At 43.2% G+C, this 23,210-nt stretch overlaps 9 protein-coding genes across 14 annotated transcripts; 5 read left to right on the top strand and 4 right to left on the bottom strand.

The window, feature by feature from the left end:
- The first annotated feature begins 32 nt into the window (after positions 1 to 32).
- LOC119560943 (gastrula zinc finger protein XlCGF57.1-like) lies at positions 33 to 2,038 on the top strand. The gene is made up of 2 exons (XM_037874681.1): positions 33 to 84; positions 137 to 2,038. Exon 2 carries the CDS (start codon positions 141 to 143, stop codon positions 1,971 to 1,973), a length of 1,833 nt encoding a protein of 610 aa, XP_037730609.1. The 5' UTR covers positions 33 to 84; positions 137 to 140; the 3' UTR covers positions 1,974 to 2,038.
- A 1,784-nt stretch (positions 2,039 to 3,822) lies between these two features.
- LOC119560941 (zinc finger protein OZF-like) lies at positions 3,823 to 5,674 on the bottom strand. 2 transcript variants are annotated; one of them, XM_037874677.1, is made up of 2 exons: positions 5,657 to 5,674; positions 3,823 to 5,558 (listed from the first exon to the last, which is right to left on the bottom strand). In XM_037874677.1, the coding sequence occupies exons 1-2, from the start codon at positions 5,665 to 5,667 to the stop codon at positions 3,902 to 3,904; spliced, it is 1,668 nt and encodes a 555-aa protein (XP_037730605.1). In that variant the 5' UTR covers positions 5,668 to 5,674; the 3' UTR covers positions 3,823 to 3,901. The 2 variants fall into 2 exon arrangements, with proteins under 2 accessions (XP_037730605.1, XP_037730607.1); XM_037874679.1 differs by lacking the exon at positions 5,657 to 5,674 and adding an exon at positions 5,616 to 5,636.
- Positions 5,675 to 6,133: 459 nt separating this feature from the next.
- Positions 6,134 to 7,678, top strand: LOC119560221 (gastrula zinc finger protein XlCGF57.1-like). The gene is made up of 2 exons (XM_037873579.1): positions 6,134 to 6,214; positions 6,271 to 7,678. The coding sequence occupies exon 2, from the start codon at positions 6,275 to 6,277 to the stop codon at positions 7,676 to 7,678; it is 1,404 nt and encodes a 467-aa protein (XP_037729507.1). The 5' UTR covers positions 6,134 to 6,214; positions 6,271 to 6,274.
- A 400-nt stretch (positions 7,679 to 8,078) lies between these two features.
- Positions 8,079 to 9,267, top strand: LOC119560429 (proteasome subunit alpha type-2). Its single transcript, XM_037873865.1, has 5 exons — positions 8,079 to 8,236; positions 8,341 to 8,417; positions 8,477 to 8,732; positions 8,797 to 8,952; positions 9,017 to 9,267. The coding sequence occupies exons 1-5, from the start codon at positions 8,196 to 8,198 to the stop codon at positions 9,189 to 9,191; spliced, it is 705 nt and encodes a 234-aa protein (XP_037729793.1). The 5' UTR covers positions 8,079 to 8,195; the 3' UTR covers positions 9,192 to 9,267.
- On the bottom strand, positions 9,264 to 10,891 carry LOC119560428 (SUMO-activating enzyme subunit 1). Its single transcript, XM_037873864.1, has 3 exons — positions 10,607 to 10,891; positions 10,112 to 10,540; positions 9,264 to 9,800 (listed from the first exon to the last, which is right to left on the bottom strand). Exons 1-3 carry the CDS (start codon positions 10,711 to 10,713, stop codon positions 9,323 to 9,325), a joined length of 1,014 nt encoding a protein of 337 aa, XP_037729792.1. The 5' UTR covers positions 10,714 to 10,891; the 3' UTR covers positions 9,264 to 9,322.
- A 147-nt stretch (positions 10,892 to 11,038) lies between these two features.
- LOC119560427 (probable enoyl-CoA hydratase echA8) lies at positions 11,039 to 12,651 on the top strand. Its single transcript, XM_037873863.1, has 4 exons — positions 11,039 to 11,190; positions 11,250 to 11,355; positions 11,420 to 12,205; positions 12,265 to 12,651. Exons 2-4 carry the CDS (start codon positions 11,253 to 11,255, stop codon positions 12,498 to 12,500), a joined length of 1,125 nt encoding a protein of 374 aa, XP_037729791.1. The 5' UTR covers positions 11,039 to 11,190; positions 11,250 to 11,252; the 3' UTR covers positions 12,501 to 12,651.
- Positions 12,652 to 13,501: 850 nt separating this feature from the next.
- On the bottom strand, positions 13,502 to 14,396 carry LOC119560865. Its single transcript, XM_037874536.1, has one exon. The coding sequence runs from the start codon at positions 14,250 to 14,252 to the stop codon at positions 13,980 to 13,982; it is 273 nt and encodes a 90-aa protein (XP_037730464.1). The 5' UTR covers positions 14,253 to 14,396; the 3' UTR covers positions 13,502 to 13,979.
- LOC119560863 (surfeit locus protein 4) lies at positions 14,263 to 15,425 on the bottom strand. 3 transcript variants are annotated; one of them, XM_037874533.1, is made up of 2 exons: positions 15,310 to 15,425; positions 14,263 to 15,014 (listed from the first exon to the last, which is right to left on the bottom strand). In XM_037874533.1, exons 1-2 carry the CDS (start codon positions 15,399 to 15,401, stop codon positions 14,291 to 14,293), a joined length of 816 nt encoding a protein of 271 aa, XP_037730461.1. In that variant the 5' UTR covers positions 15,402 to 15,425; the 3' UTR covers positions 14,263 to 14,290. The 3 variants fall into 3 exon arrangements, with proteins under 3 accessions (XP_037730461.1, XP_037730463.1, XP_037730462.1); XM_037874535.1 differs by having other exon boundaries at positions 14,263 to 15,085; positions 15,310 to 15,398; XM_037874534.1 differs by having other exon boundaries at positions 15,086 to 15,367.
- A 39-nt stretch (positions 15,426 to 15,464) lies between these two features.
- LOC119560862 (acyl-CoA Delta(11) desaturase) lies at positions 15,465 to 23,136 on the top strand. Of its 3 annotated transcripts, none has more exons than XM_037874531.1 (5): positions 15,465 to 15,488; positions 20,519 to 20,838; positions 21,604 to 21,940; positions 22,006 to 22,191; positions 22,254 to 23,136. In XM_037874531.1, exons 2-5 carry the CDS (start codon positions 20,529 to 20,531, stop codon positions 22,570 to 22,572), a joined length of 1,152 nt encoding a protein of 383 aa, XP_037730459.1. In that variant the 5' UTR covers positions 15,465 to 15,488; positions 20,519 to 20,528; the 3' UTR covers positions 22,573 to 23,136. The 3 variants fall into 3 exon arrangements, with proteins under 3 accessions (XP_037730459.1, XP_037730458.1, XP_037730460.1); XM_037874530.1 differs by lacking the exon at positions 15,465 to 15,488 and adding an exon at positions 17,212 to 17,370; XM_037874532.1 differs by lacking the exon at positions 15,465 to 15,488 and adding an exon at positions 19,835 to 19,853.
- Positions 23,137 to 23,210: the final 74 nt, after the last annotated feature.

Below are 23,210 nucleotides of genomic sequence, written 5' to 3' on the forward strand. Positions count from 1 at the left end.
ATATTTTTGGAGATGGTCTTACCCATTTCAAATGCAATTTCCAGAAGGCGCAGCAAACTATCTGACATACCTGTAATTGGAGACGTAAGTAACTAAATTTTAAATGAAAGTAGAGATCAACATTGCTAATTTTCAGAAATATGGAGCCGTTAATATGCCGTGTTTGCCTGAAGAGCTGTGAAAACATGGTCAATATCTACGAAGAGACGCTTGGAAAGCAAGTTTCCATTGCGACCATGATATCTGAGTGCACCGGCTTTAAAATTGAACAAGGTGATCAATTTCCCGAAACCATTTGCACTTACTGCATGCACGATGCGCAAAATGCCTTCGATATAAAGAAAACCTACGAAAGAAGCTACCAGTTTTACTGCCAGTTGAGCAAGGGTTCCCTGAAAGGGGAGAAACCAAAAACGGACGATTCTCCAGGGAAGAACGAGGCGCTTGAGAAAGAGGACCATCGTGTTTTAGACTGCCACATCTATCAGTCGGGAAGCCAAACCCAGGAAGATGACAAAGATGGAGACTGTAAGACTAATAACAATAACAGTTCGCAGAAGTGCTCTCAATGTCAAAAGACCTACAAGTCGGAAAAGAATCTTAAGCGACACCTTCGAACCCACTCAGGAAATCGACCGTATAAATGTTCTCAGTGTTCAAAAGCATTTAAGAACAATGCAGTTCTTGAAGGACACGTGCGATCGCACACGGGAGAACGACCGTTCAAGTGTACCCAGTGCCCGAAGACTTTTACATATAATTTTCATCTTAAGGAACATATGCGAGTGCATACAGGGAATCTTGTAAAGTGTACCCAATGCTCGAAGGGTTTTGCAAATAATTCACGCCTCAAGCGACACTTACTGATCCACACAGGAATACGAGCTTTTAAGTGTACCCAGTGCCCAAAAACTTTTCTGCGAAATTGCGTTCTTCAAGATCATATGCGTGTGCACACGGGAGAGAAGCCGTTTAAGTGTTCCCAGTGCTCAGCGGCTTTTACAGTGAAATCAAGTCTTCGAACGCACATGATATTGCACACAGGAGAGCGGCCATTCAAGTGCAACCAGTGCCTATCAACTTTTTCCATCAAAGGTAAACTTCAGGAGCATTTGCGTGTGCACTCAGAAGAACGACCATTCAAGTGTACCAACTGCCCAAAGACTTTTAAATATAACTCACATCTTAAGGATCACTTGCGAACTCACTTGTTAGAACGGCCGTTTGAGTGTTCTCACTGCTCAAAATCTTTTAAGATAAAGTCGGTTCTTAAAAGACATTTGCAGATCCACATATGTGAACGACCATTCAAATGTACCAAATGTTCAAAGGCTTTTGCGGAGAATACGCATCTTCAGGAACATATTCTAGTACACACAGGGGTGAGACCGTTCAAGTGTACTCACTGCCTAAAGACATTCACAAGCCGCTCAATTCTTCAGAGACACTTGCAAGTGCACTTAGGTGCAAGCCCGTTTAAGTGTACCCAGTGCTCCAAGGCCTTCTTAACCAAGTCAATTCTTCGGGATCACTTGCGAATCCACTTAGGAGAACGCCCGTTTGAATGTACCCAGTGCTCAAAAACTTTTTCGAGAAAATCACATCTTAAGGAACACTTAGCCGTACACACTGGAGAACGACCATTCAAGTGTACCCACTGCTCAGAGGATTTTAGATATAAGTCACATCTTCAGGATCACATGCGAGTGCATACAGGAATACTTTTTAAGTGTACCCACTGCCTCGAAACTTTTGAAAAGAATTCCACTCTTCAGGAACACTTGCTTATACACACCGGGGGAAGTCCATATAAGTGTAATCAGTGCTCGAAGACTTTTTCCTCAAATTTGACCCTTCAGGTGCACATCCGAGTCCACACAGGAGCACGACCTTTCAAATGTTCACAGTGCTTGGCCTGTTTTACCCAGGAGTCAAGTCTTAAGCGGCACCTGCGGCGAACCCATAAGTTATAATTACACTGAATTACACTACCTTTATTATATACTTGGTTATGATCGAAAGAAGCCGAATCAATAAATCGCTGTTGATATTTCTTCAATTTTAAGGTATATTTATTTATTTACTGTGAGGAGTTGAATAACTCCCCGTGGGAAGCATACAAGGAGAGAGATCGCCACGTCGAGACGTTCGGGATTGGGACATCAGGAATCTCCGAATTGAGACACAAGTGGCTGAGTTCCGGAAGGCATCACACGGCTAAGTCAACTCTATTTTTTTCCAACTTTGTCACGACCACACCCTGGCGAGTCGCCCGGCGGGTCTGTCAGAGACAAGCGGAAGAGGCCTACGACGAGGAACCGTCGGAGAAGAGAAAAGTTGTCTGAGACCCAGCGTACCTTGCCCGACCAAGCAGGGCCTGGCGTGACGGACGAGCGGTGGATCGATTTGCGGTTTCAAGAGGCGTTCGCCTGGAGAGCCCTGCGATTACCGGCGAAGTTCCCGAACAGCAACCGCCCAACTCCCCGAGTGCCAGAACGCCAAGCTACTGGTCAGGAGACAGCGCAGAGGACATCGGCAGCGACGCCAGCAGACATTTCCGGCAGCCCCGTTACCATCGCCGCGCGGAGCTCATTGGGTGGAACGTTCGTCTGCGCTAGGCGTAAAGCAAAGTGAACTGCTAGGCAGCTTCCTGGCGGTAGCCTTGACTGCCAGCGCGATCTGCGCAAGAACCTAGCGGGACCGTCCGAGACAGAGCAAGGGACAGGTATTGCCTCGAAAGGCGTCGGCCTGGAGAGCAAGGCTTGTTCACCCTAGTCTGAGAACGGTGACGCTTCCCTAAGCCCACAAGGCCGAACTCTCTGCGAGTCTAAGGTGCGACAAGCGAATCCGAGGCAGCGCGTCGGCAAGCGAGCAGAGGCGGCCACTACGAGCGTCCCGAGACACAGGAGCCAGCGGAAGTCGAGTCAACGCGTCGACAAGCCAGAAAGAGGAGCACCAGCAGCCGGCGGAACCAGAGCAAGGAGATACCGAAGCCAGCCCAGCCACATACCCGCTGTACCACTTTGTTTTCTCACTGATCTACGGGGCAGTCACGTCATATAAATTTGGTGGGAGGAACACACAATCTTCTGAGCTAGCCGCGCGAATCTCGTAGCGAGCAGACAACAAAAACAGTTCGTTACATTACTTTACTTGGAGCCTCCGTGTTTTTAAGGAAAAATAGTTAAAGTTAAAACAAATATTTCTAGAAAAATATCCGTAAATTCCAGGAATAACTACTTTTTATACCCGTTACTCGTAGAGTTGTCTAATCGATCTAGCCATGTCGTTTTGTCCATGTTTAAAGTATGTCCATCCGAACGCTGAGATCTCGAAAACTATAAAAGCTAGATAACAGGGCCTAGTCATTCAGACTCTAGGCATTCCTACGAGAGGCTCTGTCTAGTGCCAACAAGCAACAGGTGCATTGCCGCTTACATACCTTCATCTTCCTTACCCGTTTTATATATTTTTGCATCTATTGTTTCTTTTTTACCAACTTTTATGAGCGAAAGTTAAAAAGATGACCTACCTCAATGCATCGTTTGACTTTGAGACTTTAAACAAAGAGGAAGTTTCGAGCTAACCAGAAATTTACCCGAAATTCTTTTTATTTTAATAAACATTTATATCTTAAATAAGAGTTTAATTTAGTTTTGTATTTCAAGGGTATCTAATCCGTTCTACGTGATTGGATTTGTCTTTTGGTTTTATAAAAATATCTCCCAAACAAAATTGGTCGGTGGAACCGTACATTAATACGAATTTCAACTCTCTGTTTAGAAATATTTCTTGGACCCCCCATGGAATCAAATTGGTCAATTATATTACCTATATTATAATTTAACAGATTTTGAAACAACGAGTACTTAAAAGGTAATTTTTAAATCTAAGACACTCATTATTCCTTATGGGTTTCCAAGTGTCGCTTCAGACTTGAACTCTGGGAAAAACTCTTCGAGCAGTGGGAACAGTTAAAGGGTCGTTCTCCTGTGTGGATGCGAATGTGTACCTGAAGGTAAGATTGATCCTTAAAAGCCTTCGAACAATGGGTGCACTTGAAAGGCCGTTCTCCTGTGTGTACACGCATGTGTCCCTGCAGATGTGCATTCGTAAAAAAAGTTTTTGAGCACTGGGTGCATGTAAACGGTCTTTGTCCAGTGTGCGTTCGCATGTGCGTTCGAAGGGAATCATTCCTCGTAAAATCCGCTGAGCAGTGGGTACACTTAAATGGTCGTTCCGTTGAGTGGACTGCCAGGTGGAGCTTTAGATGTGCATTACTTCCGAAAGTTTTAAAGCAGATTGTACATTTCAAAAGTTCTCCTGTATGCACAAGCAAGTGATTTTGAAGGTGTGAGTTACGTGTGAAGTCCTTTGAGCAATGATCACACTTGAACGGTCGTTCTCCTGTGTGAACTAGCAAGTGTTCCTGAAGATGTGTCTTCTTAGTAAAACTTTTGGAGCACTGGGAACACTCGAAAGGTCGCTCTCCAGTATGCGTTCGCATGTGTTCCTGAAGATTAGCTTTCCTCACAAAAGTCGCTGAGCATTCAGTACACTCAAAGGGTCGTTCTCCTGTGTGGCTTGCCAAGTGAATCTGTAAATTATAATTCCTTGCAAAAGTTTTTGAGCAGTATGTACATTTAAGAGGATTTCCTGTATGCACTCGCATGTGATAGAAAAGTTGTGTATTATATTTAAAAGTCTTTATACATTGGTCGCACTTGAATGGTCGTTCGCCTGTGTGAACACGCAAGTGATCTTGAAGATGGGAGTTACGTTTGAAGGCCTTTGAGCACTGAGTACACTTGAAAAGCCGTTCTCCCGTATGCGTTTGCATGTGTGATAGAAGATGTGAGTTACGTTTGAAGGCCTTTGAACACTGAGAACACTTAAACAGTCGTTCGTCTTCGTGGACTCGCAAATGTCGCTTAAGATCTTTTTTCGAGGTACATATCTGCGGACATTGAGAGCACTTATGTGTGCTGTTGTCCTCTCCATCACTACTTCCAGGCTCACAGTATCCATCACTCTCAAAATCGTCATCTTCCTCGATCTTCACCTCGCAATGGGAATGAATAACGCCACAGTCTGAAATGGGACTTGGACTGTGCTCCTCCTCGGAGGCGTCTTCGTCAAGTGGTTCATTCTTCACGAGGCATTGGTCTGATTGATGTTCCACCTTGCTTGGCAAATATTGCACAACAAACTGATAAGGATGTTCCATCTTGCTTGGCAAGTCTGAGGAGTCTTCTTCCTTCACAGGCACAACATTCTGGTCAGTAAAAGGGTCCCCCTCCGTAGAATTCTTTGTTAACTGGCAGTACAATTGGGAGCTCCTTTCGTAAGTGTTCTTAATATCAAATGCACTTCGCGCATCCTGAAGGCAAGAAGTACAAATGGTTTCCGGCAGTCGATCGCCTCTATCAGGTTTGAAGCCGGTGCAGTCAAAAATCATACTGGCAATGGAAACTCCAACTTCATGCATCCCTTCAAATACATTGACCATGTTTTCACAGCTCTCTAGGCAAACGCGGCAACTAGACGAGCTCATCGCTCTGCAATTAAATAATAAAAACTTAGGTATTCACTGGAAATTGAATATACGTTCTTACAGATACATATGGGCCTATCTTAAGTAAGATGGTTTGTTTACTTCCTAAACATTGCGTTAGAGATGTGTGGATTGATACTATCCTATACTTAGCAGGAGGCTATCGATAGGTACATATATGTTTTATTTGGTACAAAATCGGTCGTTTTTACCCGCACAACAGGTGTGCTAAAATCATGCGCAATCTCAAAAAGAAAACTATTTAACAATCTAGAAAAAATGGGGTTAAATTAACACTAGAAGTCTCCAATTCCATGTTTTTGGGTCTTGATTACATTTTCCGAAAGGAAGCCGTACAAAGCGGAAAAATTTGTTTGTTTAATGAGTTATCCGGAATATTTTTAAATATTTAAGCTCATGAAAAATAAAGCAAACAGATTCTGTTTCATTAATTTCCCTCGCCAACTCAGTAGGTTTCAAAATTTTTAGAAAAATAATAAAGTAACAGAGCCACTGTGCAGCTCTTTGACTGGCTATCGACATCGATAGCCTCTTGATAGCTAATCGCAATCCACACATCTCTAACGCCATGTCCTGAAAGTAAACAAACCACCTGATTTAAAAATTGACAGCACTTGACAATAAAATAGATTCGTAACCGTAAGAACTTATATTTATTTTGCAGTGAATGTCCAAACATTATTATTAAATTGCAGAGCGATGAGCTCTTTAACTTGCCGCGTTTGCCTAGAGAGCTTTGAAAACATGGTCAATGTTTTTGAAGGGACTAACGAAGTTTCCATTGTCAGAATGATTTTTGAGTGCACCGGCTTTAAACCTGATAAAGGGGATCGACTGCCGGAAACCATTTGTACTTCCTGCCTTCAGGATGCGCAAAATGCATTCGATATTAAAAACACTTACGAACGGAGCTCCCAATTGTATTGCCAGTTCAAAAATAATTCTTTGGCGGAGAGCCTGCCTCTCTCTCTTGGGCCATTTAAGGAAGAATACTTTGAAGATTTGCCAAGCATGGAGGAACATCAAATAGACCAATGTCTGGTGAAGAACGAACCGCTCGAGGAAGACGCATTCGAGGAGGAACGCAGTCCCAGTCCTATTTCAGAATACGACATCCATCAGTCCGATAGCCATGTGAAGATCGAGGAAAATAATGATTATGGCGAAAATAACATACCCCATAAATGCTCTGAATGTCCGTCCACTTTTACCTCGAAGACAGATCTTGAGCGACACTTGCTAATCCACACAGAAGAACGACCATTCAAGTGTAGCCAATGCCCAAACACTTTTCTTAAGAAACAACATCTTGAGGATCACTTTCGTGAACACCCAGGCAAACGACCATTTAAGTGTGCCCACTGCTCAAAGGACTTTAAGAGGAACTCGCATTTTCTCCAGCACATGCTATTGCATAGAGAAGATTCTTTTAAATGTACTCAATGCCACAAAATGTTTGCAACGGATACAAATTTTCAGCTACACTTGGCAACCCACACAGAAAAGCGACCGTTTAAGTGTAATAATTGCTCAGCGGGTTTTACGAGGAAGAATAGTCTTCATCAACACATGACAACGCACACGGAAGAAAGACCGTTCAAGTGTGATCACTGCTCAAAGGATTTCAAGCGTAAATCATACCTCCAGGATCATTTGCGAATGCATCTAGGAGAACTTTTCAAATGTACCCTCTGCCCAAAGACTTTCAAAAGCAAGGCTGCTTTGAGGGTACACTTGCAAGTTCACACAGGGGACCGATCGTTTAAGTGTACCCAATGCTCAGCTGCTTTTTTGAGAAAATATTATCTTCAAGTACACATACGAACGCACACGGCAGAACGACCGTTTAAATGTACCCAGTGCTCGAAAACTTTTTGTACGAAGACACTGCTGCGCAAACACTTTCGAGTACACACAGGAGAACGGCCTTTTAAGTGCACCCATTGCTCAAAAGGTTTCAAAGACAAATCGTACCTTCAGCTTCACCTACGTATGCACACAAGAGAACCGTTCAAGTGTTCCCATTGCTGGAAGACATTTGGCTTTGGCCAAAGTCTGAATCGGCACTTGAAAACTCATCAGAAAAAAGTTCCTTCTAATTAAAATAAAAAAAGTGTGCACAGTTCGGGAAAATCAAGTGTTGATAAATTATTGGAAATCTCGCAGGGTTTGTCATCAGTTATAAGGATAATATGAAAAAGATCTTTAAAATAAATCCATGCTTAAATGCTATATTACAGGACATTGATCTGCTAGGTACTTTTTGGAAATAAGCCCCATACCATATTTGAAAATGATGCGTGTACAGTGGAAACATGGAAATGTGTGACCAAGTATTCAGTGCAAGCGCACTATTTTTGGCATTCCGCTTACGGCCACACTAAAAAACTTGCCAATTGCTCAGCGATCCGTATGCAATCTCTTTTACTGACACTTACGGTTGCTTACGTCAAACGCAAAAATACTAAGAAAGCTGAGCCCGAGCGATGTTTCCAACCGATACTTTGAAAACATCGATATTTGCCCACCTCTAAACTGCTGTGTCATTTTTGTTTCTGTGCAAAGTAAGTCGGCTTTTTTATTTTACACATCAAATTACTGCTGTTGAAGCCCAGGAAATATGGCTACCGAGCGCTACAGCTTTTCGTTGACCACGTTCAGGTGAGAAAAACGAGTTGGCCATTAAGAAACGGGTGGTTTCCGCCTTGGATAACTTAACCTGCCGCCATGACTGGGCAATAACTACAACTTTCGGTTGCTTGCAGTCCTTCCGGAAAACTCGTCCAACTGGAGTATGCATTGGCAGCCGTATCCGGCGGAGCTCCCTCCGTGGGCATCATGGGTTGGTATCCAAGATAATCTGGCTTGGGCATGCAGTTAATACTACCCATTTGTACGCAGCTTCCAACGGCGTCGTCATTGCCACAGAGAACAAACACAAGTCGCCGCTTTATGAGGAGCACAGCGTGCATCGCGTGGAGATGATCTACAAGCACATCGGCATGGTCTACTCGGGAATGGGTCCGGACTACCGCCTGCTGGTCAAGCAGGCCCGCAAGATTGCCCAGACCTACTACCTGACCTACAAGGAGCCGATTCCCGTGTCGCAGCTGGTGCAGCGTGTGGCCACCCTCATGCAGGAGTACACGCAGTCTGGGTAAGAATGCGGCCAGCCCACATCATGGTATTCCCATGTTAACCTATCTAATTTGCCCCTGTAGTGGTGTTCGTCCCTTCGGAGTTTCCCTACTGATCTGCGGCTGGGACAATGGTCGTCCATATCTCTACCAATCCGATCCTTCGGGTGCTTACTTCGCCTGGAAGGCCACTGCCATGGGCAAGAACGCAGTCAACGGCAAAACCTTCCTGGAGAAGCGGTTAGTACGATTGAAATTCTCTAGTAAATACACTTAAATCACAAATGATGTCTTCCACTTACAGCTACAGCGAAGATTTAGAGCTGGACGATGCTGTCCACACCGCTATCCTGACTCTGAAAGAAGGCTTCGAGGGAAAAATGACTGCCGACAACATTGAGATCGGAATCTGCGATCAGAACGGATTCCAGCGCCTGGACCCCGCCTCAATCAAGGACTACCTGGCCAGCATCCCTTAAACGTTAAACGCCCCGCTAAGATTAACCCAAGCTAAGCTTTTTGATAAGTACGGGACATTAAAACAAATAAAATTTACATCTTGGTGTTATTGGATATTCAGATATTTAATAGAAGCCCTGAGTAGATCGATTTACTTGGCTTCGATGGTCTCGAAGTATCCTGCACATGTCTCAGGGTCGAAAACGAAAAGGTTACGGTGGGGCGCTTCCATTTTAGTAACCACCTTGATAACCTCTTGGGCCACGACGCCACCAACTACCGCCACGGCAGGAGAGATCTGTGCAAAGATCAGGCCCAGAGCTTCGTCGCCCAGGGCAGAGTTTGGCAACAGTTCGTCGCGAATCCCGCGAAGCAGTTCCAGGTCCGCTTCTCTGCTCTTGTAGCTTGGATCTCGCTGATAGGTGGTCCGGAACTTTTGCAGAACACTCAGCAGTAGAATGCCTGGGCCGTTGCGTTTTAGTTTGCGCGAATAACTGGGCGCTGCAATATCGAAGTCAAGCCATGCAGAGTAGCCGGGATAATCCACTTCGCGCTGTGTTGGAATGGAAACGGTTTCATACTTCTTTTTCTTATCCGGGTTGGCTACGATCTTGTGTTTGATTACATCCCTGAGAATGGTACAGCAAATTAACCGGTTAATAATCTGTTTTTAAGACTTGTTCTCGATCTGGAACAACGAATTTGAATTTAGGGATTAGTTGTTTGTTTGTTGTTAGTTTAAAAATAATAATAATGTAAAATATCAACTCAATGTGACTAGCGCGATAATTATAAGTGTGCACTTGTAGCGCTAGGATATAAAAAAATAAATAAATAAATAATGATATCCATAAAAGACAGTGCTTTTTACAGAACCCTCCAATGTTCATTTGACTTTAAAATGGTAAAGTTTCAAAATAATATTGATTTGGGAACATACTCGACATAGCTGTGTTTGTGGAGACTGGCAAAGTAGAATCCAAAGGTGCCCCAGACATCGGTGGCTATGAATTTGACGCCCAGCTCCCGGCAAATGGTGTCGATGCGCAGCAGCTCCTCGTTGGTCTCGCCATTGACCACCACCACATCGAACTGGGCGAAGAACTCTAAGGTCTTCTTCTTTAAGGGTTCTTTGTCGGCGGAGATGTCCACCATGGGATTAAGAGCTCGTGCCCGCTCCAAGGAAGCCTCGGCGCGGTTGGTGTTCAGGGAATCACGTGCGGCCAGGAACTGCGAGCAGAAGTCCGCCTCGGTGACGGATTTATCATCCAACAGCTTCACGGAGTTAACTCCGGACAGGATTATGTTCTTGGTGATCTCGGCGCCCAGGCCACACAGACCGGCGATGAGGATCTTGGCCGTGCGAAGGCTGAAATTCCCATTTAATTTTATTTATCACAGCGCCATTGCTAGAAGCCGGCTTTTTTGCACCTACCGCTTTTGAGATTCCAGACCCCAGAGCCGGATTTGTCTGTCGTACAGCTCGTTCTCCGCCTCCGTGAGTTCCACGCCCGCCTCGTTCGTGTCCATTTCCACGCCCATGATTAATTTGTAGTAATTAAATATCTTTTAAATCTTTAAATCTGCTCAGAGCCAATTTATTGCAACAATTTCAGGAGACGCCAGCAAAACGCACTAACGCCTTGTAAAAACACCGGAACGCCATTTACTTAATCAGTGTTGCCACCCATTGGCAAATAATGTTCTGGCTTTTATTTAGTTATTATGAATAATACATAGCTAAAAATGCTAAATTTATATCAGTTACTTAAAATATTTTTTACTTTTGGGCCGTTAAACGCAAAATTTGTGACTCAATTTATATAAGGTAAAAAACCAGTAGTGAACTGTCGTAAGTCATAGCGACAAATAACACACTTTTACCTGTCAAACAAAATTCTCTTAAATAGCTGGATATGGCGGAAAACGCTAGATAGTAACCACACCAGCGGTGGCAACCCTGCAACACAATTACCATTGAATTGTTTTTACGGAACTTGACGAGTTTTTAATATTTCGGTAAGCATTACGCTAGTTTTGTTTTTCTCCGCGGAAAATTAATAGCTTTTTTGCAATAGACAATGTTGCGCAAATTCGGCAAACTGGTGGCTCAGCAGGTGGGCCAGCAAGCACGTTTCACCACAGCCCACCGCACATTCTCCTCGACAAAAGCGCTGCAAAAAGGTAAGTTGCCGGAAAAGCCGGTGACATAATGTGGGAATATGCGTAGTAACCGTTTCCATTCCAGATCCTGCGCCCCAGGAGTCCGAGTCGTCACCGCCCAAGAACATACTGATGGAGAAGGACAAGAACATCACCCTGATCGGCATCAATCGACCGCAGCAGCGCAATGCCATCGACTCCCTCACAGCCTCGCAACTTTGCGACGCCTTCGCCAACTTCGAGGCGGACGACACTTCGCCAGTAGCCGTGCTCTACGGCGTGGGCGGATCCTTCTGCTCCGGCTTTGACATCCTCGAGATCAGCACCGACGAGAAGGAGGAGATCAGCGTGGACATCCTGATGCGACCGGAGGGCTCCGTGGGTCCCACGCGGCGCCAGATCAAGAAGCCAGTCGTGTGCGGCATCAATGGCTACTGCATAGCCAACGGCCTGGAGCTGGCCCTCATGTGCGACCTGCGCGTCATGGAGGAGTCCGCCGTACTGGGATTCTTTAATCGCCGCTTTGGCGTGCCAATGCTCGATGCTGGCACTATTCGCCTGCCGGCCATGATTGGCTTGTCCCGTGCTCTAGATCTGATACTCACAGGACGTCCGGTGGGCTCCCAGGAGGCCCACGACATTGGCCTGGTCAACAGGATTGTCCCCACAGGAACTGCACTGGGCAACGCCCTGGAGCTGGCCACTTGTCTGGCCAAGTTCCCGCAACGCGCTCTTATCCACGATCGTAACTCTGTCTACTCGAGCACTTTCGAGACGTCCACGTTCCATCAGGCGGTGCAGAACGAGGTGATGTTTACTTCCCGAGAGATCATTGAGGACATGCAGAACGGCATCAAGTGGTTTAACCAGAGTAAGTTGCTACAGTCCCATTGATTGTCTATTTCTCACACTCCTATGTATTTCCCACAGCCTTTAAGCCGGACACCACGCATTCGTGGCTCAAGCGGGACCGCTCCATGGCCGACTGGGACGATGAGGAAGTGGCCGAGGCTGCTGCCCAGAAGGAAAAACTGAGGCAGGAACAGGAGGCCGCTCTCGCCGAGGCAGAAAAGCAAAAGTCCCAAAAAAAATCGAAGAAGGCGGAGGAGAAGCCTGCTGAGAGTGCCGATAGTAAAGATCCTGAAGATAAGCCAAAGCAAAAGTAGTGATGCTTATCCAAACAAAATTAACTGTTTCAAGTCATTTATTTTAATTTTGTAAATATCACGCTCATTACCAGTTCCAAACTGATCCATTCAACCTTGCTAACTTATTCAAATATATAACTGTTATCAGAACAAATTGTTTAAGGATGAATCGCTTTTATCTTTTCATTTGATGTTTAAAATATTTGATGACATTTCAAGGTTTTTTCATATGCCTAATTCGCACGGGATAAACTAGATTGCTTTAAAAGGTCAAGCTATTGTATGCTTTCATTGATCATTATCATTACATTGCTGAGTATAAGTAGGTTGATGTCACACTTGATCGTATTTTTATGTATTCGTTGGGAAATATTCTAACACCCACTTACAAAAAATAACGACAGCAAAGAGCATCGGTTAGAGCAGTCAAATAACTAATATTGTTTATCAAAGAAGGGATTTATCTGCACTGGGTTGAGCTTAGAGTCTTGAGACTTAGAGGAACTTAACTATTTAAGAATAGAAAAATGGTCGCCATTTTACATTATAATATTAGTTTAAATGCTAAGAGCAGTCACCCTCCAAATAAGCTATATTAAACCACTCCAGCTGCGGTTTGCTTCCATCGATGGTTATTTGATTACCAACACCCTTGATTAAACCACCATATCAACATTGTATTGATGCTTCCTACTTTAATGGTCGCTTAGCTGAACTGGCTAAATTCGCAAATTTTGTACTATCCAATGACTGCTAATTTTTCAAATGAATGAAAAATACATATGCATGTTCATTTTTGCCTGCCGCAATGCACACGCAAGCGGTCTAACTTTGCGTCATGAGGTGCTTAATTCAAAAATAAAGCATTGGTGGATTTTTATCAGGGCCCTTTAATGTTTTCCGCAGGAAATTCATTCGATAAAGTATTCGCTGCTCAGTCGGACAAGATATAATACGTATTTTTCTACTCAGAAAACTAATATTTTTAAAAGGCTGACCGCCAATCAAAGAAATTGAAAAAAAATTATTATATTGTTTTATCTGTTAAGTAATTTATTTAACTTTATCGTTAACCTGATCGGAAAGGACCAGTTTCAAACTGAATCTAAAGAAAATTTCCGAGCCAAGGCTAAATTCAAAATCGGAAAGAATATGCATTTCTCCCCGAAATTGTGAATTTCTTTTTAAGATCGATCCAAAGACAAACAGGAGAGATCATCCAAATGTTAAAGGTGAGTTTTAATCAGGTGCCTCTTGAAACCAAGGTACGCAAAAATTATTTCCAAAATAGAACACCTGCTAGAGAAAGGAAACCATTTAAGTGCCCATTTATCAACGTTTTATGATAGTCTGTGACAATAATAACTGATATTGCTTATCGAATAAGGGATTTCTTCGTGGTGATCACGTCCAAGGTTGAGGATTGAGTTGAGCAGGTCGGATGTGATAAGACTAATCAGCGTGTCTGTAGGAAAGTTTTAATAAATATATTGACGTCTAGTAACTTGTGGGTGCCTTAATTTTCTCCTTGACGTCGAACACGTGCAGGATCACTTCGGCCAGGGCCTGGGGATTGACCCCCGCCTCCAAGAGCTCAAGGCAGAGGTCAAGAGCCGGCTTGGACAAACGGGTGTGGATCAGGACCGACATTCCATGGACGGCTATGTGCAGAGACGGAGAAGTGTGAATGCAAGAAAAGCTTCCAGTGGCTGGCTGATCCAGCAGCTCTAGATCCGAATTGGGTATTTCCGATTCGGTTTCTTGTGACATCTTTCTGATTTCGTCTGATCCTTGCCCGGGTTGACAGTTTACAACGTGAGATGGCGATTTCGCCTATTTACGGTAGTGAGCACCAGTCCCCCGGCTACGGAGACCTTTTGCCAAAAGTGGAAGCGTCGCACGTCCCCTGTGGATATTATGTAATCCACGAAGGCATCTTTTCGCCAGACGTGGGTATCCAGGCAGTGGATGGCCATCAGGGCGATCAACAGTCCGGCGGAGAGCTTCAGCCGGAAGCCTACCATAATGAGTACCAGCAGGAGCTTCAGGACATACTTGTAAAGGATGTGCCACAGGAAGCGCTCCAGCTCTTTGCAGTTCAGGTAGGTGATCAGCATAAACGCGACAACAGCGTGGCGTTGGGACTTCAGCATGATCAGCAGGAGGGCGCTGATAATACCGCACAACTCCATGTACTTGGGGAGGCTCCACAACGCCGGAGTGGCGGCCATATGCAGATGGGCCGCCAGCCACAGGATTCCCGTGGCCACACGTATCTGCCTGTTTACCACAATTAGCAGGGAGGCAATCAGTTGCGCCGTCGCCAGAAGGCTGATGAAGATCCCAGCCACCAAGTAGCCACAGTGCCAGGTCATGCTCAGCGAACTCCGTTGCAGGTGCCAGTGGCTGTAGGTGTACAAGGCCTCCGCCAGGAAGCTGGACACTATGAGGATCCTGGCCCAAGAAACCAACAGAAACTTCACCGCACGCTTTTGGTGCACCTCCATGATTAAAGGGTCAAGCGCCATTATCCTTGATTCCGATTTAAAGTGTTATTCTTATTAGTTCGATCGATATTAAGCTGTTAGCCTGGGATAATTTACCTTCGTATTCAAAAAGGAAAACAAATAGCTCTAGACAATTAATTCGCTCAGTATTGTTCATGACAATTAAGCAACTATCAACGAAAGCTAAGTTTAAAAAGAAAGGAAAATCCCCGACTACTTTGTTAAACAAAACTGTATTTCTGTTAGTTAAAAAAAGTTGTTTTAATTTTTTTTAAATTTCCGTTAAATCCGTAGTTATCTACATAACATATGTTACTTACCTACGTAGGGCCCAGAGTTGACATCGATAAATTTCGATAAGACACGATATCGACATTTGCTTGCTCATAACTACGTGGACTGCGTTTGTCATCACTAAAACAGGAGATTGCGTTTGCGTGGGAAGTTGGCGATAAAGTCGTAAAACTATAGTTATCCTAAGGACTCGGATCCAATTTGGGTAAGATTATAGCAACCCGGCATTAATAAAAATTATGACGCATAGTCAGCAATTTTTGGCGTGCACGTTATCGCACATTTCGTTGATCGCCGGCGTCTATTTTGTTGTGTTGAACAGGACCGATTAGAACATCACCGATTATAATATAATGGAAATTTATTTAATAGATTATAGTTCTGTAAGCAGTGCAACGCACCGAATTTTGTTTACATGGGAAATTAGCGCGCGCACGCCCCGGTAACGTCACACCTCATGCTCCTAGTCCCCAAGCGATTTAACCCTTTTGAGGGCATTCGGAACTACGCATACTGGGTTCTAAGTGGAATCAGGTTATCAGATCGAATTACTAGTACCCTGTATGAATATTTCTTAGAAATCAGTTAATCTAGTATTCACCGCTCACTTCAGTTTAAATCTTACTGACGTGTATCCAAAAGTATGGTCACAGTTTTTATCAAAGTACAAAAAATGTTTTTGCTATGATTCATAAATAACCAACATTTATGTTTTGAAAAATATAGTTTATTTTAAAGTTGCTGATACAAACATTTTTATAGTATTAAGTTTAGAATACTCGATGAAGGGTGTGAATACTTCTGGTCTGGAATCTTAAGATGCTATTCTAGTTCAATTGACGTCCAAAGAATTAACACGTAAGGCATCTGGTGATCAGATTAAGAGATTGTGAATTATTCAGTGTTTAATTCCATTCAAACCTATATACGTCTGATTCAAATGCACACATTGCTACAGATTTTAAGCTCATCTCTTAATTGCGCACTATGTGAGCACTTTGTTATTTGATCACATATATGTATTTATATATGGATGTACATTAGGAATGTTTTTTTATACGAAAAATAATGTATTTAATAGAACCTTAGGTTTTTATTACTGGTTCCACAAGTCAAGGTAGCAAGCGCAACTTAACCTTCTTAAGCTTTGGGTTGCAATTCTTTTGTCGCAAGCAGTACGGCTGGGTATTTCGTCATTTATCGCGATGACATAAATATGCAATTAGATGGAAGCTAGGCTGAGCGCCTAGACGTCTTAGGAAAATATTCGCGTGTCACTCAACCTCATCTTCTGAAATTTTGAAACAAGAAAAAATATGCAAAGCAGCCTTGTTTTTGTCCGTCCTTAGTTGAATATGTAAAGTTATTGGTCGAGGAGGTTGATCTTGCTAACTGGTTTGGACCGGACAAAGTACAAGAACCGTAAAATTATCTCAAAACAGATATGAGAGGCCAGGTGTATTCACGGCTAACCAATTATCATGGAGAGCCGACAAAGAGCCAAGGAACATCGATTAGATTGGCTAAAATCCATCCCAGAGGTGCAGTGGGATCCAAAGTGCGAAGGCTAACCTTAACGGCGATGTGCTGGCCCTATTTATACCTTTTGGTAATTGTATTGTTGATAAGCCTATTCGCAATTTTCTCGAAAACTTCACCGTTTTATATCGGATTCAATTACTTACTTTGGGTATACATAAGATAGTAGGTTTCATTTCGCAGATGTTTACAATTTCACGGAGATTAGGACGGTAGATTGTGCTACGTGCATGCCGGTAATCTGGGCAACTGGGGAGAAATAGCCACCAACTGCACACGACGGCGGGGAAAAGCTCTGACGTTGTCCCGCCGATTTGCCTAATCGATTTGTTTTCGTTTTGGCAAGAGTGCGAACGGTTGGTCAGTTCAAATCGAATTCGTAAAGTGAGTGGACGTGTGCTGTTGGCACTCCTCCGCTGAAATATAGTGCAAATAGATTGAAAGAGACCGAACAGACCCAACCACAGGTTTCGGACAACCGACTGTGCGTAGTGGAAAAGTGCGAGTTTAAAAAGTTGAATCCGGGCCTTTTTTGGAGAAGCAAACAGGTTGGTTTTCCAGCTGGCCACTTGTTGAGCCTGAGCCATTGCAACAGGATTTACACTTTTCCCGGGGGACAGTGTTTACGTAAAACGACAAGAGGAAAATCGAGAAAAGCCACTCTACGCAAGAGTTTTTCAAAGCTATCAACATTAGACTTGTGAATTTCGTATTCGGGGCCCTCTGGCTCTTTGATCTTAACTCGAGTTTATGTAGGTTTCTTCGCTTCTCAAGGTTTCCTTTAAGCGGTCACTGTTTATCGGAAGGTTAGATTTTGGTTTCTTTAAATACCCTTGTACATACATAGTGACTTAATTTATTCCGTCCAAGGGCAGTCGAAAGTTCTGTACCCGGCACATTCACTTTATCCGTGTCTCTATATGTTCCTGTTTGACTTTTAATTAGGCTGAGCGTTTTCTCTTTTTTTTACGGTGAATGAACTTTGACAGCAATTATAGATGGATACGCTTAAATTGCAAATTATATGCTTCGAATTTACCAGAAATCATTTGTCACTCTTTTGTGCTACAGTTCGCATGTCCGTCGAACAAGTTTTGCAGTTACAGTCTGTTTGTCAATTTAGATAAAGTGCTAATATTAATTTGACAGACATCAAATCAAAACAAAACGACCAACAGCAGAACAAAAACGGTACTTAAAAAAATACTTAACGACATGAGTAATAGTTAGGTAAATAGAAGGACGCTTGACAATTTCAAAAGCCTGGACTGACAATCTTTAGAGTGATATTACAGTGAATTTTTTTGTTAGAATCTAGAAAGCTAATATAAGTTGTCAAAATATTGATTATTTAATAGTCCCAAGATGTATGTTAGCTTTATTGGAAACAAATCATACAAACCTATTTGAAGAATCGTAAATGGCTTTTTTTTTAACTTCTAACGGCCAAGTCTTCAACTAGAGAAATAAAATCCTACAAATAATCATACATAGTTGTATTCAAATTTCTTCCAAATCTATAACTATTTACGTACCAAATTGTTGATGTAGATTTGCCTGTCTAATAAATGTTTATGGTATTTGTAGCCTTTAATATTTTAAAAAGTTTTTCAAAATAATTTTTTTTTTTTAATTTCTAAAAATTTTTTTTAATTATAAAATTTTTTTTACGATTCTTAGAACGCTGCGTACGTTTTCTCTGCGTGTAATATCTCGGTGAAGCATCACGCTTTCGCAACGTGATAACGGGGCGCAAAAATATAAAATAGGAAAACTACTCTCTCCGCCCTCCCTCTCCGATAAGTTCTTCGCTTTTATTACCGCTCTCTTTCTCACTTGTGTAAGCTCCCACGCTTTCAAAAAAACCAAGCAAAAGTAGGGGCCACATCACATTTCAAGTTCAATGCGTGCCTCTGATAAATGGCTAATGTTTGCTGACTCGCATCTGTTTGCTGCCTTTTCGGTGGTTGTTTTTACCGGTTTTCGGTCGCATTCGATTAAATGGGCTCTCCTGGGCTCCAAAAAGAGTCGACTGCTTTGTTGACATGTTGGCGGTATTAGCTTTTTCTCTCGCTATCTCTGGCCCTTTCTTTCGCCATGTTAAAAGCTTTCGCTTGTGATCTGCTGTTCTTGCATTACAAATGTATGTAGTATGTATGTTTGTGCGAATGCGGAATTCTTGTTCTTCCTACCATATCTCTCGAAAAGCAGGGGCTTGTTTAGAGCCTTTTAAAGGGGCTCACAAAACCTCTTAAAAAATTGATCTAAAAAGCTCTTTCAAGTACCATAAATTAAGCCATAGCAATCATAAAAGTTACTTGTACTGGAAAACCAACGTTTTTTTTAAAAAAAATTTTAAAATTTTTTGTTTCAATTTTTAAAGAAGGTTTAATGTGTCTTAAAGGATTATAATCCACTCAATCGTTATGACCCCCCTTGGTAACGACACTGCGCTACATTTTTCTAATCACCTTTCTGGTGTCTATTCCCCTAAGCATCGTATGATTTTTAAGCTCTTGCCTGACCGAAGGTTCACGTGTTTAATTGGTTAATGTTCCTATCTCAGGGTTCAAAGTACTCGACTGTCCAGTTTTGTAATAGTCACTTTTCTGATGAAACCGCAATTAGCAGGTGATTCAGGTGATTCACATGTGATGATTGGCTAGAGATTGGGATGGCTAATGATAAGGGCACGCTGTCGTCGCGCGACAGGGTGTTAAGGGCGGCCAATTCGCGATTCCGATTAGATTCGTGGCCGCGTCTAGACTTTTCAGATCTAACCCTGACCTAGCAATAGGTAAAAAATGGCCAACATCTAATCTTCCATTAAGAAGCCCACACCCACACACACACGCACACCTGCAAAAGCTTCGCGACTAATCTAGAGCTTTCGAGCGAGCTTTTTGCCAACAGCCGCGATTCTTCAGCGAGAGAAACTTTGGCACATCAGTTTTAAAACTCCAGTTAACCCAAACGGCTTGTTGTTAATTCCTACCTGGCGAACAAAACATATTTTTTGGGTGTAAACCAGGTACAATAACAACAACAGACGGGCGGAGGTGGATGGGGTGTCTCAGGTGCAATTCGTCGAACGCGGACAAGTGTTCGCCGTACACTTTTTGCTGGATAGTTTGCAATTCTTGTTAATTTGACGAATTCCATCGTTTGCCTGTGTCTGTGGGTGTGCGTCGTCTGTATAACAAAGCATGCTAGAGCTGATTGAAGAAGGAATTTTCCACGAAACGTGTCATGGCAGCCGCGTTTGCTCCCTAACCTTGAGTCAAGGTTCCATTCTGTTCGGTTCCCAAACAAAAAACTACAAAACACATGTTCCACATCTGCCTGGTGCTCTTGTTCCCACACCGGCTTTTGCATTATTCATGCTGGACTGTGCGAATCCTGACACAAGGACGCGCAGCCAGCATTTATTGATTTTTTTCCATTAGCCGATTAAAAAACAGAATCCGCATTAGGCAAGAATTTAATATCAAAGGGTACTCAGCTCGACCACATCAACACCTCGGGGTCGGGCCATAAAGAGCTGCTCGGAATCACCTCCCCGAAGCGTGTCAAGTTCAGCTGGCTGGCTAATTGCCCAAGCCACCAAGTTGGCTCACACATTAATCGCTCTTTTGTTTATTTCGTTACTAAAGTGATGTTTATTTTCCGCTTGTTTTTATTTCTAACCAACAACAGTTGATGCAAGATGCCGCCCAACGCCCAAGCCGGTGCCCAGTCCATCACGGACTCGCTGCTCGCCGCGGCTAGCGCCGCCGCCGATTCGGAACAGAACCCCACCAAGCTGCAGGAGGACTCCACCGGAGTGCTCTTCGAGTGCGATGTGGAGACCACCGACGGTGGACTCGTCAAGGACATTACCGTGCTGAAGAAGGCCGAGAGGCGCCGACTGAAGCTCGTCTGGCGCAACATCATCGCCTTCGCATACCTCCATCTGGCGGCTCTCTACGGCGCCTACCTCATGGTCACCTCGGCCAAGTGGCAGACCTCCGTCTTAGGTGAGTCCAACGGGTTATAAACGTCAAAGTACCATACCACACCATAGTAATTAATAAATTCCAAGTGGTTTTAGTTTTGCAAAATTATTATTTACCCGTGTTTTGATCGAAAGACTATGATTTATAATGTCTCTATTTAGAATATTGTGTTCTTAAAACGATGGTTACTATGAACTTTGATTCATGCTACAAAAAGGTTGCCTACAAAATTAACTATAATGCCAAAGGTCATCTTAATGAAAAAATAATTACTCAATTAAAAAACACTTTCTTAGAAGCTCACTTCTCAGAGTAAACTGTTTCGACCTTTAAATAGCAAATATCTTCAAAACACTTCCATTAAATAATATCATTAGGGTTCCTCTTTATGTATATGTTAGATGTGGTTTACTAGTGGAAAATTTTGAAATACAATGCACTTGCTAAATTAACTTAGTATCGCTTGGTTGCCATCTTCCTGTCGCGTGCCAGACTCGCGAATATATGGGGTTATCTACGACTTCGGCCCTGATAACCTTCACAAAGTGGTTTTTATGGGTGTCCAGACGTCCAAACATGGCATAGACTGCTGATCGGGCATAACTTCAATGCGATGACCTCTACGTGCTTATACTTGTTTTGATCGTGGATCAAATCACCTGCTATTAAACTTGAAAACCAACGATTGTAAAAATGATTTGCCTATTTTATTTAAATTATATATATATATTTTTAAAAACGTAAATGGTAACTTACTAACTAGATCAACTCGTTTGGTTATTTCAGCTTATTTCCTATATGTCGTTTCTGGCCTGGGCATTACAGCCGGTGCCCATCGTCTGTGGGCGCATCGCTCCTACAAGGCCAAGTGGCCCCTGCGCTTGATTCTGGTTATCTTCAACACGGTCGCCTTCCAGGATGCCGCCTACCACTGGGCCCGTGACCATCGTGTGCACCACAAATACTCGGAGACCGATGCTGATCCCCACAACGCCACTCGTGGTTTCTTCTTCTCGCACGTCGGCTGGCTGCTGTGCAAGAAGCACCCGGACGTGAAGGCCAAGGGAAAGGGAGTCGATCTATCCGATCTTCGCGCCGATCCCATCCTCATGTTCCAGAAGAAGTAGGTTTCAACTGGAGCCATATAGATTGTGGTAATGTTAATTTAAAAAAAAAACTTTTTCGCAGATACTACATGCTGTTGATGCCCATCGCCTGCTTCATCATTCCGACCACGGTGCCCATGTACTTCTGGGGTGAATCGTTCATGAACGCTTGGTTCGTTGCCACCATGTTCCGCTGGTGTTTCATCCTGAATGTAACCTGGCTGGTGAACAGTGCTGCCCACAAATTCGGTGGCCGTCCCTACGACAAGTGAGTGCCAAGGACTTGAACGACGCTAAGAGCAAGTACTTACAAGCCTTAACTATTTGCAGATTCATTAATCCTTCGGAGAACATCTCGGTGGCTATCCTGGCCTTCGGCGAGGGATGGCATAACTACCACCACGTCTTCCCCTGGGACTACAAGACGGCCGAGTTCGGCAAATACTCGCTAAACTTCACCACCGCCTTCATCGACTTCTTCGCCAAGATCGGCTGGGCCTACGACCTGAAGTCCGTGTCCTCGGACATCATCCAGAAGCGTGTGAAGCGCACTGGTGACGGAACGCACGCCACGTGGGGATGGGGAGACGTGGACCAGCCCAAGGAGGAGATTGAGGATGCCCTCATTACACACAAAAAGAGCGAATAGGCAGGCTCAGGGCTGAGGGTTGAGGCTGAGGGTTTAGAAGAAATCAATCAAATTCAAATTAAGCTAACAAAACCTAATTTTCCATTTTGCATATGTCCGCGGAACAAACTTCCTAACAGAAAATGCAGCCCATTAAATTAATTCTAAGATAAAACGTTGATGATAACTGTTTGTTGTATCTCGAAAACTTTATACCGTCTGTGTTAAACCAGCTCTGGAAATGTTTTTATTTCGCTCTGGCGTTGCTTTTTAAGAGAGACGCAAACTAACTTTGTATTTATACATGCATATAATTGCTTAAAACCTGGATATTGATGTACAATAGACGGCAATTGGAGCTTTTCATTCACTGTTATCTCGAGGTCACTTTGAAATTTGAGAGAAATTTTCAGTTAAAGAATATAAAAATTTATACAAATGGAGGAAAACTTTCCGTTTCAAAGAAAAAGAAATACCTGCAAATGAAAGATTTTAGTATTTAGCGTAAGCCAAAAAGACAAAAAGAATTATCAAGGAACTAATATATAAAATATATAATAAACGATCGCTGTTAGAACACTAAAAGCACCTTCACCTATACATATGATATTTCCTTAAATGTTATTAAATAAAATGTGAAAATGCCTCTGGGAAGAAAT

Source organism: Drosophila subpulchrella, unplaced genomic scaffold, assembly GCF_014743375.2.
Source record: "Drosophila subpulchrella strain 33 F10 #4 breed RU33 unplaced genomic scaffold, RU_Dsub_v1.1 Primary Assembly Seq354, whole genome shotgun sequence".
NCBI classification, from domain to species: Eukaryota; Metazoa; Arthropoda; class Insecta; order Diptera; family Drosophilidae; genus Drosophila; species Drosophila subpulchrella.